Genomic DNA, 19078 nt, shown 5'->3' on the forward strand with positions numbered 1-19078 from the left:
AGACCTTGAAAAACGAGAGGATCTGCAAAAATTTCACTTTTTGCAGTCAACAATTTCATGTTAATTAGAACGGCAGGGTGACTGTAAAAACACAAATGGAATTTCTTACGTGAACGGAGCTTGCATAAATCAAGCCCAAATTGTTGGAAACTGTAATAAGGAAGTTGACAACTTTTGTCTCCCAAATTAAAAAGATGTGTCGTTTTCGTTTCATTACCTCATACTCATCAACATAATCAAGTGATGACCGGTATTTTGAAAACAATCAACTTGTGGGTGGACGTTGATATTTAATAACTTGCATCATTACTTCCATTAATAGAAATTACAAATTTTTAGGTGATGCTATTTTGTCACCTTGTTTCGAATGACTGACGTTTCACTGTAAAAAACACTTTTCTTATATAAGAGAAAATAGGCTCCAGCAGTAACTTTTTGTGCATCCTCTCTCTTATTTAAAAGCTTTTACTAGATTTGGCGTAATTAGAAACATTTTTGTCGTTGAATTGCTTGAAAGGTAATTAAAGTGTGTGATTTTTTCACATAAAAGGATAGATACGTGTAAAGTAATTACTGGGACTTGTACAAAAACTTAGTTTGTAATTAGTATTTTTGCATCTTTTACGATATTTAATTAAACAATTTCTCGTTCTTCGAGGTATTTAGTTTGCCTTAGTAGAGCACTTCTGTTGACACAACCAGTGCAGTAGGTACGAGTAGATAAGTGTAAAATTTTTGCAGATATTCTTACACAGGGTATGTACATAGTACATAATTGATTTTTCTTTACTATTAACTATTACTAATGTAATGTTCCGATTATTAACCATTAAAAAGTTGGGAAACGGGTCATGAAACCTTACGTTTATTAATTTAATTTCATTCTTTGGGTAGGAATATGCATGACTGCCAAAGTTACGATTGCAAAAATAATAGCATTTTTTTATTCAAATTGTGAAGTAAATCATAATATTTTGCAATTAAATTCTTCTAGTCGGTGGTAATAGCACTTCCCCTTGTGCTAGTGCATTTCGATTGTATAAGGATATGACCACCAAAGTTGCTAACAGTAGCACTTTTCTACAGCGTGCTCAAAAACTAATGCACCAACTCAATGGTGTGTGGTAGAGAACTGGTTACATATAAAGGTAAAAATAGTAAAAAAATTATTTGTATTAAAGTCATTGATAAGTAACGGATTTTAGATAAATGATATGTGGCAACGTTGTCTAACAGTCATGATCGCAATAGAATTTGATCAACAATAAAAATAAATTATTTTTGAAACGGTTTCCTAGGAAATAATTCCCAGTGTTGGCATATCGACACATTGTGATTTTTTTGATGAATTTTAATTTTTTAAATTAAAGAAACTGCTAAAGTCTGATAGAAAATTTAAAAATAATTATTCATCGTTTTGTTAGGGAACGATTACCTAGTGTGAAGCAAAAAACATTAATAAATAATGAAAACTAAGAAAGTTAACAAAATACGTTTGTAGCTTCAGATTTTTTAAAATATGACTTTAGAAATTTTTTCCACATTTTTCCCGTAATCTGCAGTTGCTTCTCAATAACTTACCACTGAGTTGGTGCGCCAGTTTTTGAGCAGCCTGTATATCCTTAAACGAGCTTGCCAAAAATCACTAAAATTCTCGATTTTTAAATAAGAATTGATTTTAGAAATACAAAAAGTAAAAAAACAGACTGATTTATTGCACTAAAGACTAATATCAAAAAACAACGTAAAACAAATAAATACACAAACATTCTCTAAAATTACTCTTCATATTCAGTTTTTTTTGAAAATTCTTTTATAATTTGTAATTTGGCATTGCCTCTGTACTCTCCTCCAAGTTTTTCTCTGATCCTAGATTATTGATCTGAACTCTACTTTAGAGTACTTTATAAACCCATGTTTAGATTCTTTTATAAATCCTTCTTCAGATGCTTCTTTATTAAACTCTAGACTCTAATAAAACTCTGCTGAGACTCTACTACTATTCTCTCTAGGTTTTTCTTTAGCATTGTTTCTGTACTCTTCTCTAGACTTTCCTAAGTTACTCTTATGATTCTATTTAAATATAGATTATTTTATAAATTTTTTTTAGTAATCTTTAGATTCTTCTTTGGAATTACAGATTTTAAAGAATCCATTCAAAATTATTTTATACACACTTCTTCTACATTTGCCAAATCATATTACTCTTTTGGTTTTAAAAATTTTCTTATAGTTGTGTTCGGAATTTTTAACATTCTAAAAACAAAGGGGGCTAATTCTAAAAATGCAATTCCTTCCACAGTATCAACAAAATATGTATTTGGAATAATATTAACCATAATCTCTAAAACATGATATTAGATATTTACTATGTGTTTGAATAATCTCAAGTAGATCTTAAAGTTCTCCAAATGGAAGTTATAGAGAGCTCAAAAGAAGTCAAAATAAATTAACTTGCCTTGTCCGAATGCCGAATGTTTATAGTTTTTGAGATATCCATGGTGTCCGTTCTCAGTTACTATAAGAGATACGAGGTCCACTAAAATAATGCAAAATTGCACATTTTTAAGCTGAACAATTATCTGAAAGAAAAATTGATGTATTATTTTTAGTTTTTGAATGATTGGAAAAGAAGTTAAATTTGTAATTTTTATTTTTAGTTAATATAGCTAAAATCAAAAGAACTAAAAATGTCTAACTAGAACGTTTTTCAGGCACTTTTTTATAAGGAATCTAAATCTGTCATCGTATTTTCCAAGGCGTTCTTGATGTAAGAATTACAACACTCTACTCTGTTTTTTATGAAAGCCATATTCGCTTTATATATTTTTGAAAAGTATTTTTATTCCTGATTTCAACAATGTATCACTTGATATGATTGAATCTTACGTGCTGATCAAAATGGAGAAAAAGCATTTTTTCCAAGAGTGCTTTGAAAAAAACGCCAACAATTTTGTTTTTATACAAACTAGATATTGAAGGTTTAATTGAATTTGGATATGGAAGGTTGACTTTTTCACCAAGCTTACTTATTTAAAAACTAAATGACATGATAAGCTAGAAGTTTCTTCTTCGCAAAACAAAACAAGACAAAGTTATAAAAATTCTGCTCGCATATTTAATAGAACTGTCAAAATCTAGTTTGTTAAAGAAAATTTTTGGCGTTTTTTTAAAGCACTCTTTGCAAAAACGCTTTTTTTTAATTTTAATCAGCATGTAAGTTTCAGTCATATATATATATATATATATATATATATATATATATATATATATATATCATTTGATACATCGTTGTAATTTGATTTCTTGTAAAAAAATGAAAAAAAGGTCTTACTTAAAAACGTCTCGTTCTTTTATTTTCTTGAAAAAATAAAAAAGAAAATTACAAATTTCTGTTTTTCTCCAATAATTTAAAAACTAAAAATAACACATCAAGTTTTCATTCAGATAATTGTTAACCATAAAAATGCGCAACCTTGCCATAATCGAAACGATCTCGTATCTCTTACAATAACTAAGAATACTAAGATCTTAATGGTGGAGCTCGAAAAACGGAGACCCTGTAGAGTTTTTGTCAGCAAATAAATTTAGACTTACGGGGAAGCCTTAAACTTTAGCAACAAAAATTATAAAAAGAATGCTTAGTTCTTCTAAACTTATTACATTTTTTTTAAATTGTTATAATTTGCAAAAACAGCTACCGAAAAAAAGTGAAAAAAGTGTCTTCACAATCAAGAAATTATGAAAAAAGGTCGAAATTTGGCATTAATTTTTTTTTGACGCAGTTAGCACCGAATTTTATTCTTTCAATCTATTATCCATGTAATCTTGGGAATAAGGTACTTAAAATACGTGCCCTTCGTTTACATTATATTGCATTTTTTTGACGAATATTTCGACGCTTAAGTGGAGGTTTCACTCTCGATATCACAGAAATTATAAACATTTGAATAAGGCAAGTTGAGATATTTTGACTTTTTTTGAGCTCTACTATAATCTCTTAAAATATATACAAAACTATCAATTTCACCTCGTATACTATCAAATATAATTCTTTGTATCGATTTCGTGTGAAAACCAAAGCTGCATTTACTTGTTGTTGCTTCAGATAGTGGAAATTTAACAATGCAGAGTTTAAAAAAAGTCACATACACCTACCTAGTTATTTAGATAAGATGACTGATTTCTGATTTTTGAGTCCTTCAGACACGTATTAGTACCACATGATTCTTTATCCTATCTACGAGTCAAATAACTGAAAAGAATTAACAAATAAAGTAATTTCGAGAAAATATCAGTTTGTAGGAAAATAGAACAACGTAAATAAGAACAGTCAACAAAAAACCTTAATGCTCAGTCAAAACGTGACAAAGTGGAACAAAAACGGGATCTAAAAACCGATTTTTTAATGTACCGTTTCGATTCATGCGATTACCTTTATTAGCGTGTTGAAATGGTACATGTAAATAAACTTTGAATGAGTCTCACTTGCACGCTTTCAATGTAATGAAATGACAATGCATAAAAATAGGCATTGTCTTGATCCTTGCCATACCACACCACAAACAGCAGACAATGCAACAACCAAATAAAATTAAACAACTGTCGCACATCAAATTACAATTTTTTTCTCATTTTTCCAGAAACCTCCGATCAAAAAGTCTGCAAGTTGCGACGGAGCGTCAGCGAACGGTTCAATCATGGCTCGAAGAAAGTTGTATTCCATGATACAATGGCATTACGTTCACGTCCCTCCCGGAGCGAACTGAGACTAGACTTAGGCGAGGAAGATCTCGAGCGATTAGACGGCCTGCCTTCGAAAACCAGGCGAAAAAGCCCCACAAATCCACGGCCAACTCAACCGCCCCCGCCGCCGCCGCCCGCCTCGCCCCCGGTTGAAAAACCCAAACCCACATCGAAATGTGCGAAACCAGCGAAGGTCGCACCTCAAGAAGAACCAAATGTGAAAACACAAAAAGCTAAGAAGGTTGCAGTCAAAGAACCAATGGAAAAGCAAGAAGTTGGAAATGTGGACGAGATTAAGGGAAAAGTTGAGGAGAAAACGCAGGAAGTTGCGGTTCCACCGTCTGTTCCTCCTCGGAAAAGGAGCAACAATAAACAACCCCACGTGAATATAATTCAGACGTCTGCGAGTGTTCAGTCCGTCCATGTTGAGTCACCAAGTGTTCATTCTGTTCAAATTGAGTCATCGGCTTTGATAAGTGAACCCGCAAACAAAACGGTGGTTCAAATTAACGGCTCGCCGACGGTTCACAAATTGCAGATTAAGAACGAATTCGCAGATGTCGTGAACGTTCAAACGGTTTCCGTGCTTGATAATCCGCAAAGGAAGACATCCATCATGATAACAGGTGACGATTGTTATTCAACCGTAAACGTTAATGATGACGTTCCACTTTATCAATCTTCGGTCGTTGTGAACGATACGGCGAACGAGAAAACTGTAATTCAAAATACCAAAAAGAGCAGTTCCGTTTACATCACCGGTAATTTCGCCGCGTCTGAAAGCAGCGAATGCTCGAAAGAGCCCAAAGCCAATGAATCGAACAAAAACGGAAGCCATAAGTACGACGATTGCGAATTAATCGAAACTGCACAAATAACGCACAAACAGGAGAATAATATCCTCTTGGACACGTTCGACCAAACCAATATTCCCTCCTCGGAGCTGCTCAAGGAGCTGCTCAAAGACCCCGTTGAAGCCGTGCGGCGGAATTTAGTCCCTCATGTCTGTGGTAAATCAGACGTGTCAAGGAGACCAAGGCCCAAGAAGTTCGTTTTTGAAGAAACGCATCTGGAAGCGAGTGATAACACGAACGGTATCAACAACTTCATCGAAGAGTCGCTCCTCAGAATGAAGAATTTGGATTTGAATGATGATCTAAACTCGGAACATAGTTCGTCGACTCAGTACGAGCTCATGGACGCCAGTTCTGAGTGTTATACAGATCACAGTAATCGTAGCTCGGTTACTGAGGAAGAATTGGCAAATAGGACGAAGTTTTATGAGTTGTTGGCTGACTCGGCGGTTGTTGAAGTCTCAGAAAGTGAGGATCATCATTACGAAAGTATTAAGAATAATTCGGACCCGATTTATGAAGAAATTGAGATTCCGCCGCCACTGCCGGCAAACCCCCCACCGTTGAGTCTTCTAGACGATCTGCATCTGGACAAGGAATACACCACGAGGTAACGTGACTTCTAGCTTATGAACACTTTTTTAAGACACGCTCCCCATAGCAATGTGTTTTAAATTAATGTTTTCACTGTTTTAAAACACGCTTCCTATAGCTACGTGTTTTAAATTAAAATGTTTCAACATAAAAAAATTGAATAACACTTATGCGAAAACGGTTATCGTTCTCGCAAACGCTCGTTGCATAACAACAACCCTCGAGTGTTTTCGCATTCGTATTATAATAACTCTTATATAACTTTGTACACAATTTCTACGTATAAACAATTTATTTTTATATAAAATTATTTTCAAGTGTACAGGGTGTTTCCAGAAATGCTACAGTACAAATTTGTTTATTAAATAAAACACTATATTGTTTTAAATTTTTCCATAGTTTTTGAAATAATTTAATTTTTGAACGAAAACATACTTTCCAATAATTTATTGTTACTCCAAAACAGAGAATAATAAAAAAAATAATTAAGTAAACTTTAAAAAGAAACTATGAACTTTACTGCCATCGAGAGAAAAAGAGCCACAATCGAAACGTTAAACAATTACGATACGAGTATTTTTTAACAGTTGAATAGATAACTTAAAAAAATACGTCTCACATAAATTATCAACATTTTATTCCTTTCAAATCACCCACAATTTTGTCGCCGAATTTACACTGTTATTTTGCATTAATTTCACAGTGAATTTTAAAATGAATTTGGTATTAATTTAGAATTACGGCCAACGCAAATACGTTGTAATCGACTCGTTTGTTTTAATTGGCGATTAATACCTCAACTATTAAAGGCACTTACTCATTACTGCTCGTTCGTGTTTTAAAAAATATGGTTTGTTTATTTTCTTTATTAATAAATTAGTTTATTAAATATCTAACTACAAATTAACTAAAAAGTATAGATACAGTTAAATATTATAAAAACTATTCATCAAAACTTAATAAAATTTGGTGTATCCTAAAAAGTGTATAATTCTTATCGTTTCAGGTGTTTATTTAAAATTTTATCTCCATTTATTCTTCGGATACAAGGCTAACTTGATTTTTTTTGAATAGCAACAAGGGTCAAATTTAATATTTTCGAGAAGAGCATTTTTTTCTGGGTTGTATACCTTAATTTAATCGAAATTAGAAAAAACATCGAAAATTTTGAAAAATAAAAAATTTTGTTAGCCTTTAAAATGTTGTCTTTATCTATCGTTACCTCTTTGCTGTTTAAACATTAACCAAAAAATAAGTAAAAGTTAAAAATACTTGATTTGTATGCTACAAAGATGTTCAAAATGATTTCCACTAACTTCTTGGATTTCTGACTCCATGATAAAGTAACATGAGAATTTTTTTCGCTCAGTGTTACTTAAATGTACTATTATTAAACAAATTACTGCACCCAAGTTTAATTTTTGGCTAATATATGAGTGACAGATTTCGCTAACAGCAGTATTTTCAAAGATAAATCAGTTTCACTATTCCTGAAAATTTATGAATTTTAATTTTTTTACTTTTTAATAAAAGTAAAGGTGGGTATTATGTAACATCACTGAATTCACGAAAAAAGGCTTTTTAAAAAATGATTAAATTTGACCCTTCGTGCCATTTAAAAAAATCAAGTTAGCTTTGTATTTTTAAAATAAATGACAATAGAAATTTGAAAAAGTTCTCAGATGATAGAATTTCAGCACTTTGAACTGTTTCTCAAATTTCAGGATTCTGTGTTAAATCGTTCTGAAAATATTTAACTGTATCCATACTTTTTAGCGACCCTGTATATAAATAAACTATATAAACAGGTAGGTAAGTATCTGTTACTCCAAAGATTAAATATCTTTAAAACTTTTAACGTTAAAAAACTGTGGTTTCAGTAGTCAAAAAATAAATTTTTCCGATATTTTATAATACGTTATAATAATAATAATTTAAATGTTGCTTTTAGGCGAGATTTTAGAGTCACATAACTTAAACCCTTGAATAAACCTCAATAGATGGTCTTATTAAATGATGAATATTGTTGCTAAAGTTGATATTTAAAGTAAAATATTTTTAGGGTCGGTTAATAGAACATTTATGAATGAGTTCTTAAAAGTTAATTTATCATTCTAGTTTAGTGAATCATGAATGCTCACAGCATCTGATTGGTTTAATTTGGCCACGTGATGAATTAATCGGGCATTAAATTGCGGATTAATGATCACGTGACCAAAGTGACCTAATCAGAAGCTCTGATTTACAAAATGAACTTTTAACTGCGCATTAAATTCTAGTTTCAATTGAACAATTGAACTTTTCTACATACCGACCCTAAATTTGCAATAAAATTTTAATAAATATTAATAAACTTAATTCCGAATTAGTTTAATCCTGGAATATACTTTAATGGCGTTTCTTTTTATAAATCGACTTTTAAAATTTTAAAACTTTATGGGCCGGTTTACAGGAGGCTCAGTTAAAATTAAATGCATTTTTAAAAATTAAATTCATGAATGTGGCCTCGGATTGGTTCAATTTGGTCACATGATCAATAATCACGCATTTAATTGCTATTGAATTAAAGACGCTGCGATAATCCGAGCCTGTGTCGTTAGAAAGTCAATTTAATAATCCCTGAGAAGGAAAAACTAAAAATAAATGTTTCAGTTAATTTTTTTAAGTAATACAATTTTTAACAAACTTTTTCATTTTTACGTTTTTAATAGCTATGCGTTAAATTTTCAAAAATTAAATATTATGGACCGGTTTATAGAAGCGTCATAAATTTAATTCGCTATTAAATGTGTGATTAACTGATCACCTCACCAAATTGAACAAAAGTGCTTGGAAGTTTAGGTCACAAACATGGGTATTAAAAGCTACATCCAAAAATGAAAAATCTGTAGGCACTGGCGGCGTATCTTTATACTGTACCTAATTTTTGAAACAGAACATTTAAAGTCTTGACAAAATTTTGAAATAATTTATTAATTTTTTGAAAAAATATGGGAATAAAGTGTCAATTTGTTAATTTGTTAAATCATGAAATACTTGCATGAAAACTCAAACAAAAATAAATACCTACCATCAATTTACATCTGGATTTAAAAGATACGAAGTTTCAAAAATACCTACATATTTTTTCCTATACTTGTAGGATTACTTAGTGAATTTAAAGATTTTCAATTGACAATTTGAATATTTTAAACAGTATTTCAATTCTTTTTCCCACTTCTCATCGTATCTTTAAATTTAATTTTCTCTCATTCTATGATTTTTGTAGTATCGACAATCCAAGTGCAAGTAGTGAAATACCAAGCTAAAAGTTTCATTAAAAATTTGAAACCAAAACGAAAAATATTAAGGTTTTTGTATGACCAATTGCCCAAACTGATGTTCTATGTCCAAAGAAAAATCATTAGTTACTATGGTACAGTCACAATCAAAAAGAATGACACCCCTAAAACCGCACCTACAAAACTTTTCGATGTGATATGGTTAATGCATATGTTTGCTAGCTGGAAAATATGTAAACTAACTGCTCAGTTTGTAAACTAACCTTAAAGATTTTAGTCGGACTTTTGCTACGCGGCCCGGTTGGTAGGGGTGTCATTCTTTTTGATCGTGACTGTACTTCCTGTGACCATGACGTCTTGCGTTTTCAACGTTTTAAAATTTAAAAAAACGTATTTGCAAAACATAGTTGGTCAGGAGAGATTATCAGACTTTGCATTTTTAAATATAGAAAAAGAGTAAATACCAACATATTCAGTTAATTCATTCATTAGACTATTACTGATCGCCCTTTTAACGTTTGTATCTATTAATTTTGTTTTTTTTTATTATTTATTGGTAAATACTCGTAATACTTCACATATTATTAAAAACAATAGTTTGTATGTTTTTTTTATGAAAGTTGGTAAAAAATAAATTTATTTGCAGGTCCATATTCGAGGGAGCATCGAAATACGACATTTTAAGTTACTTGGTCGACGCAAAAGAGCGCGGAATCGTCCAAGAAGACAATTACTCGTACAATTTCGCCAACAATGGAATTTCAGTTGACGATGATACCAAAGAAACGTACAACAGAGTCTGCCATATGAGCACTGTAAGCGATTCCAGTGAAGACAACAGTCTGATAATGCCGAGTAATTTAATCGACGACAAAGTACCATTCCAAAAAACGGCAGAAGTCGAGAGAAACGACTCCGGCGTTGGTTCCGAAACCAGCAAGAGTTCCCTCAGCAAATACCGGATGAAGCAAGAAACGGCCACAACTTGCGAAGACTGCGAGGCAGTTCTTGAGTCGTCTCAAGACACCGAGCCCTTGATTTGCCGCAAGTGCTTGAAAAAGCGCTCGGAACGGAAGGAAATCATCACCGAGATTGTGGAGACTGAGGAGAAGTACAGTCGCGATTTGCAGATTATTTTGGAGGAGTTTTACCAACCGATGTTAGTGGCTGGGTTATTGACGCCGGAGCAACTATCGGCGATTTTCCTCAATGTGGAGGAACTTCTGGAAAACAGTCAAAGTCTGGCGGAACGGTTGCGAGACGCTGTGGAAATTGCAGTCGAACAGGGAGATGAAGATCTCCTAACTGTTAACATCGGGAAGATTTTCCTGGAGGCGGCCCCCATGTTGCACGGATTTGAGACCTATTGCGTCCGGCAAGGCGCAGCAAGTCTGCTTTTAGCTAGTCTAGAGAAGGAAAAAGAGCTCCTCAGGATTTTCCTCCGGGTGTCGCAAATGGAGAACACGATGCTGAGAAGGATGAATTTGAATTCGTTCCTCATGGTACCTGTCCAACGTGTCACTAAATACCCACTGCTGTTGGCGCGGTTGTATAAGGTTACGCCGGTGCACCACGAGACGAGGGAACAGTTAAAGGAAGCGCAACACAAGATTGAGTTACATCTGAATCACATGAATTCCGAAACGAAGGACGTGCCGAGTAAGCTGTGGAGGAGGATTGGGAGTAGTTCCGGGAGGAGGTCAAGCACCGAAATGGATTTGGTTAATATAAAGTTGAGGAAGATTGCGGTTGATGTGTTGGAGTGGAATCATGATGAGGCCAAGTTTGCGTTGGAGGGGAAATTGTTGTTTACACAACCGACGGATAATAATTGGAGGAAGGGGAGGACGATCAAGCTGACGCCGGTTAATGCCCTTCTTGTGATCAATGGCAAGGTAAGTAAAAGTATTTTTATCAATTTGAAAAAAACTTTCTTCTAAAATAAGGAACTTAAAAAAACTATCAAACACGGTGCAAATAATAAAAATAAAGTTTGTGTAATGTAGATAAAGCAAACCACGAAATGAAACCGTTAGGAAAAATCGTATCGGTTCTAACATTGGTCAAAACTGAAAAGGAAGACCGGATTTTTTTCGGTTTCGATTTTAGAATGGCTCCAAGGAAAAGTCTACCGCAGACTATTTTTTGTTTGGTTTGGGACCGCTATTTTTCACTTCTGGTTTCGGTTCCAAAAGCAGATGGCCCACTCAATGCGCATGATGCTAAACAAATTTGTCAGAGTTGCTAACCTGACTATCAAGGCCCGTTATTTCAATATCGAGTTAATTATGAGCTAAATACAGGGTGCTCAAAAACTGGCGCACCAACTCAGTGGTACGTTATTGAGAAGCAAGTGCAGATTACGGGAAAAATGTTTAAAAAAATTCCTAGTCATATTTTAAAAAATCTGGAGCTACAAACTTATTGTGTTAACTTCTTTAGTTTTCATTATTTTTTTATGTTTTTATGTTTCATACCAGGTAATCGTTCCGTAACAAAACGATCAATAACTATTTTTAATCACATTTTAGCAGTTTTTTTAATTAAAAAAAATTAAAATTCATCAAAAAAATTACAATGTGTAGATGTGCCAACACTAGGAATTATTTCCTAGGAAACCGTTTCAAAAATAATTTATTTTTATTGTTGCTTAAATTCTATTGCGATCATGACTGTCAGACAACGTTGCCACATATCATTTATCTAAAATCCGTTATTTATCAATAACTTTAATACAAAGAATTTTTTTACTATTTTTACCTTTATATGTAACCAGTTCTCTACCACACACCATTGAGTTGGTGCGCCATTTTTTGAGCACGCTGTATAAACTTTAGGTTAAAGTGAGAAAACTTGATTCTTGAGTTATCTAAGACTTTTTTAATTCAGATCTAAGGTAGTAAAGTCAAACTTTCCGATAACGGACACTTCGTCACAACGGAGATTTTTGAAAAATAATGTAAAATAACTCCTCTACAACGGACTCTCTGTATAACGGACAAGGACAAAAAATCCCAATAACCATAATATCACATAAATTTACCTCCTACAACGGATAGATCAAAAAATAATTGTGCAAAGAACGAACAATTGTTTCATGTATTATGTACAATGTGTTCAAAAATGATTGTTCATCAAGTCGACTATGAAAATCAAATTCAATGTTCCGCTTCATTCAAATGACTATAGTAGTTTCTGCGTACTGTCATTTCTGTCAAATCTTTGAATTAGCTTTTTACTTATTATTTTAAAGTGGTGTCAAGTGTAGAATTTGTCTTGATTTGTATTTTATATTTCCGTAATTTTTGTTGATGTGTATTTTTTTGTTTTTGGATTCCAAGCCTTTTTCTATTATTTTGATGGATCTGTCACTTTGACGGCATTCACATTTAAAAATAAGCGGCACACTAGGTTTAAATTTCATAGGTGACTTGATGAACATCCATTTTTGAACACATTGTAGAAATGAATGAAAAAGGATATACCGAAAATCCGGAATTAAATATCTATGAATGTATGTAAAAGAGAAAACTTGCCTTAGTCTGAATGTTTGGAAGCTTTTTTTTGAAAAAAAATTTTTTTGCTGATGTTTTTAATTTGAATATCTTTAGTAGGCAGTTTATTGAATGATGTTTTCCTAGTCCTATAAATAGCGCTTTATTTCGAATTTTGTGGTGTTATGTTGAGTAATTAGTAAATCCAGTACAATTTCAGTGGTCAGTTTGTCACACTCCTATGTTAAATAACACCCATTTGTTCATTAAAGAAGTTACAATTTTTTATATTAAAATTGCCTACCTCCCATTAGTGGACACCTTTCCACAACGCACAATTAAAGATTCCTCATTAGTGTTCGTTGTCGAGAGGTTTTACTGTAATTGAAAAAGATGTTTTTATTTAATCATAAGTTAATTTGAAGTTTAGGTTGACTCAAAGCTATGTGACTCTAAAGTTAACTCACTATTGAAATAAAGGGCCTAAAGGGTTGCTAAAATCCCGCGCCCTAAGCTTTTTTTGGAAATGCATAAATTATGTTTTTAAACTGCATTGTGTAACTTTACCAATTTGTAAAAATGTAACCGAAACCGAAAAAAATACATTTCGTTTTTGATTCCTGGATCAGAAAAATATCGGTTTCACTTCTTTCAAATTTTTTTTTTCAAAAAAAGATGGGTTTTATAAAACTTCAAGTAACGAAAAATAATTTGTTTGTTATATCACAAATCACTAACTATAAAAAGTGTAGAAGGATTAAAGATAAGAGAGAAAAAACAAATACGATATTTAGTATCATTGACCAATGCCACTGTTATAATTATCACATTTCTAGTTTTTAATTTTTTTTACTTTTTTTTCGTTGAAAAAATATCAAAAAATAGGTTTCATTTCAAGTTACCTAGAGAATTCTTGCATGGCGTTGCTAAAATCATTAAAATCATTATTAAAGCAATAACATTACAAATTTGATTTACTTCTAGTTCGAAATTCTAAACATATAAAAAATTAATAATTAACTGCATTTTTTGGACTGATCTTACATTCGTCGAATGACTTTAAATTGTGAAAAATGTGTTTTGGAGTAATTTTCATGGGAGTTTAGTAATTAATTAATTATAATTTAAATACAATTATTAAAAAAAGTAACAAAGAAATACGGGGTGATTCAAAAGGACCAACTTTCGCTTGGTGATAAAAAAAGTTTAACTAAGCATAAAAGAGATATTTTTCAAGTAGGTAACTTTTTTTCTATTATTTTTTTTCTGTAGGAACCTTATTACTTAGTTGCCCTTTTATGATATCAAATTTTTTCAATAACTTTTTTTCTATTATTTATTTTCTTTAGGGACCTTATATAATATAATTTAATTTATATATAATATAATTTAACTTTGAAGAGTTTGTAACAAAAAAGGTTTTTCAAAAAAAATTTTGACATAGAAGCTTAACTTATTAGATGTCATATTCTATAACTACCCAAGAGATGGTTCACTTTTGGATCATTCTCTTCACTAAATAGAAGAAATGATGTTTTTCACAAAGTATATTGTTCCTAGATTTAATTGTTACAATCACACATGTAGTACCGATTGTTTTAAGTATCCATTGGATTTTATTTATCGAAAGTTGGTGAAACCGTGCCGACCTCAATATTTTTAAAGTTTTTATGAGAAAACTTAACATTCAGATATTATAAAAGGAATATAGTATCATAATTCATAAGATAACTACGTCAAATACAAAACCTCAAAAGACATTTCAAAAATTTGGAAAATCATTTTGCAAAACAGAAACAAGTAGAAAGCGGAAAAATGTGTGGGAGCTGATACTATGATTTTTTTTTCCTGTCATTGTCATTGTGAGTAAATGCCAATTAATAAAATAATTTAAAAGCGTTTAATAGAAAAAATATTAGAAAAATACGTGTTACAAGACAAACTTACAACATCTTGCTTTTCTAGTCTCAATTTTCTGGATTAATATTAAATAAAGCAAAAACATCCCTAGGTCTAATTCAGATATACGTTGGCAAGGCACACTACGATTTAAATCGTTTTTAGACGCTTATTATAAACATCTCGAATTTTTTAAGTATTTTGTCATCATTTTAATATTAATAATAAAAAAATTGTTTTCAAATTTAGTTAAATTAGCAATTTGTGAACAACAACGTCGTTAGAGCAAAATTTGCACCTGATTACGTCAAAAGAAAGGTATTTTTGCAAAAACTCAGCATTTGGTAAAGCAATCGTAAATAAATTAAACACATCTGCAGTCATAATAAGATTTTTTGGAACAAAACTTAAAATGTGTTTTTTGTCGTCAGATTAGCTACTGTGGCTTTAATTATCAAATGTCACCTTTTTTCTATTGACAATTCAATGATGCCAATGCCAGTAGTTGTTTTTTATTAAACGGTACGGAAATAGATAATTGTTGGTTGCCTATGTCACTTGCCTTTACTGTTCACTCTTGTGAAAATCAATACAGGAAAATATTATTATTTACAACACTTGTCTGGAAAAAACAACAAATATTTTTTACCTACAAAATTCATTCATGTTACAAAAATCCCTCTAAAAATGGGGCGTCAAATTGCCGATTCTCGAAGCTATTTCGATTAGTTAAATCGTGTGTAAATTTTTTTAATAGTGAAATTACTCTTGATCCCCGGTGTGCAATTTTAGTAATTTGCCACGTCCTTTTTTTTTGACAGCCATCAATGAATCGACCGGAACGAACCGACGAGAATGGGTTGATATTTTCACGGCATTCTGCGGCCCGTGAAGCGGCTCTTCTTCTGGTGCGGGACAAGAACGGTCGGTATTCCCTTCTTCGAGAGCCGCTTTATCTGGACCGCTGCGTCATCGCCGCAGATCCGGCGTGGCAAAGCTACTTCGAAGTACAAGAACTCCTAGGAAAGGATACTTTCATTTTTAAGGTAGTTATTTACCATTATTACGAGCTCTAACAACTAAATGTTTGGATCAAATCTCGTTTCATTTTTAATTATTATCAACAGTTTATTTATAATTTCAAATTTGCTTGGATTCAAACTTATGCAATTTTCTAAATACTACTAAATCGTTTTTGTAATTTTCGTCTGATTTTCAATTAGTTATCAGAAAAATATGTGTGTTCATTTTACCATGTAATAAAACTTATCAAATATAACTTTTCTATATAACATTTTGCAAAATTTTTATTTATTATTTTCACTGTTTTCTTCTTTATTTTGTTTAACAATTACTTTGTATTCAAAGCAACAATTTTTATTATTATTTTAAATTGTTCAAATTGTCCTCCAGTATGTTATAAAAATTGTTGAAACTTTTATTAAAAAAAATCTCTGTTAAAATTAACACACGTATTTCTGTTTCACCCAGTATAATAAATATAATTATTCAGGCTGTTCCGTCTAAAGTCCACATTAGAAGTATAGAATATTTATCTAAAAATTGATGTACTTTCATAATGCGTTGGATCCTGTTTAATAAAAATATTTTGATTATGGCGGCACTTCCGGTTATACCGGAAGTTGGTATTATAACTTTCTTGTTTGAAATAGAAAAATATGTTTTTTACCGCGTTTTTAGATAACTTGAGTAACTTCAAAGGGATTTTTATTAGCTTTTCCTACATTTGAATTTATCCGTTTTCGCAATATTTAATGTTTTTTGAAAATTTTTGGAATTGCACTTTACACTTAAAAAATTGGTAATTCTGCCACTTATAGAGTTTTGGAAACAGTATTTGGACTATAAAAAAAGAAAGCCTATATTTTTTCTTCACTATGTTCAAAACTGGAAAAAATACAAACTTCAAAATTTACACTTTCTATTTGGACAACTTCTACCAGCCATAAGTCAATTTTTTTAAATAAAATGCCACAATTTATACACTTCGCCGTAAAATTAAGGGATAATAACTAGAATTTAATATTTTCTAACAGTCTTTTTAAACGCTTTTATATAACTTGCTTTGTTGTCTGTCTGTCTGTTTCATATTTTTGGAGCCAAATTTGAAAGGATTCCTGTTGTTCCAATGAATTGAAAATTTGCATACTTACTTAATCTGCGTGACAATGCAATCCTATGTCGTTAAATACCCCCTAAAGGGGTTTTGAAGTTTTAGGTTATGTTTACAAATGGGTACATACCGTAACTTATACCAACATTAAGGGTATATATGTTGGTCATTGGGAAATATACAATGTGTTCAAAAGTGGTTGTTCATCAAGTCGCCTATGAAATTTGAACGTAATGTGCCGCTTAATGTAAATTGCGATCTGTCAAAATAGTGCAGAAAGACTTCGAATCCAAAAACGAAAAAATACACAATAACAAAAATCACAAAAATAATACAAAATCAACACAAACCCTTTACTTGAAACAACTTTGCCGAAAAATGCAAAAAAGTAAGCAAAAAGAAATTCAAAGATTTGACAGATAAACTACAATAGTCATTGAGATGAAGCGGCACATTGAATTTAAATTCCATAGTCACCTTGATGAACACCCATTTTTGAACACTGTATTAATAAATAGTCATTTTCATTACGTTTCATTACAAACAAATGTCGCTATTTTTTTAAATTCATTTATCTCCGACGATAGACTACACAGAACAGAGGTTAGGATGTGCTTTTAAAGCTAACAGCGGTTTTCTATCTACCACTAAACAAGTTTGCACAAATCAGAAAAATAATGTTGTTACAATAATATGGCGAAACTAAATCTCTGAGAAAAAGACGTTTAGAATAAGTAAAGACTAAAAAGCAATAAAAAAAGTTATAACAATACGGCATTACAGAATTACTTTCTTAAATTGAGCACTGTTCTCAAAGCTTTTATAAATTGTAAAATCCTAATTTGTAAGCAAAAATATTCTTTACTAATAGAAAAACATTACTTTTTATTTTTCAGTGCATCTTAAAAAAAAAAGCTTTATTGAAAAAAAACATTAGTTTTTTATTGTTATTTGTAATTGTAATTCATTAGCTTCACGTTCATTTTTCTTTGCAAAAATGTATTCGTTCAAACATTTAGTTGTTATTAGAGCTCGCATTTCCTCAAAAAAATCAGACGAGGATTTGAAATGAATTTGAGTTAACTGTAATTGTTATCGATTTGTTTCTGATTGCAGGCTGAAGACGAGGAGCAAACGAAAATCTGGTATAGTCAATTACAGTTTCACGCCCAAGGAATGGGAGCTTGGAGGAAACGGCGTAATGCCCTAGCCAATATAATGATAAATGGCATGGGCTTAAGGTCCTAATCGACGTACTTACTGAAAATAAAGATTTAATGAGCTTTAAGTCATTACAACTCGAATGTTTCCTGTAATTTGTACTTGATCGATATAGGTAATTTTATTATTTCTTTTTGTAAATATTTAGTAATTTAGCTGTGATATTTTCCGGATGAGGTTTTTGGGATTCAATTTATTTTACAAATAATAATATGCTTGACGACCAGTTTATGGTTATTGTAACTTTATATGACTTTATATTAATCATTGTAAAAACATGTAATTAAATAAAAATAAATAAATAATTTAAAATATGGATGCGTTTTATTTTAAATGCTCACATTCGCGCACATTGCGATAAATAGAAATAAATGGGCGTTTAACTCGTTTGCACCAGATGGAGGTAACGAGATAATTTATACTTTTGGCAGATACGGTTGGCACCGTGTTTTCAACAGGTTGATCATACTTTAATAGGGCCATTACGCCTTTAAGTCTTTACTTTAGATATGTTTGATATTCTTTAAAAAACTATAACAACAATCTTAACAATATGTGTACATTTACAAATAAATACGAGAAATGTATACAGGGTGTATCAGAAATACGTGTGCTAATTTTATCACGTAAAAATCTCACCAAGTACAACAACTTTTCTATATAACATTTTGCAAAATCCTTATTTATTATTTGCACTGTTTTCCTCCCTTCTTTTGTGCAAACGAGTAGTAAACCATACCATAACCATAGCAACTCCACCGCAGATCATTTGTTAGGGTTTACACAAGAAATTCAAAATTTGCCAAAATTATTAAAATTTAATTTTTTTTACTGTAAAATGGCCTAAGGGCCTAA

The 19078-nt window shown here is 31.6% G+C and overlaps 1 protein-coding gene across 2 annotated transcripts in view; it reads left to right on the forward strand.

Annotated features, from left to right (window-relative positions):
• Positions 1–18537, forward strand: part of RhoGEF64C (Rho guanine nucleotide exchange factor at 64C) — a 105727-nt gene extending 87190 nt beyond the window's left edge. For both annotated transcript variants that reach the window (XM_008193033.3, XM_064354660.1), the window contains 4 exons: positions 4644–6210; positions 10122–11370; positions 15690–15914; positions 18119–18537. In XM_008193033.3, coding sequence (XP_008191255.2) covers positions 4644–6210; positions 10122–11370; positions 15690–15914; positions 18119–18250 — 3173 coding nt within the window. In that variant the 3' untranslated portion in view covers positions 18251–18537. The remainder of the gene's footprint in view (positions 1–4643; positions 6211–10121; positions 11371–15689; positions 15915–18118) is intronic.
• The last annotated feature ends 541 nt before the right edge of the window (positions 18538–19078 follow it).

This window comes from Tribolium castaneum, chromosome 1, assembly GCF_031307605.1.
Source record: "Tribolium castaneum strain GA2 chromosome 1, icTriCast1.1, whole genome shotgun sequence".
NCBI classification, from domain to species: Eukaryota; Metazoa; Arthropoda; class Insecta; order Coleoptera; family Tenebrionidae; genus Tribolium; species Tribolium castaneum.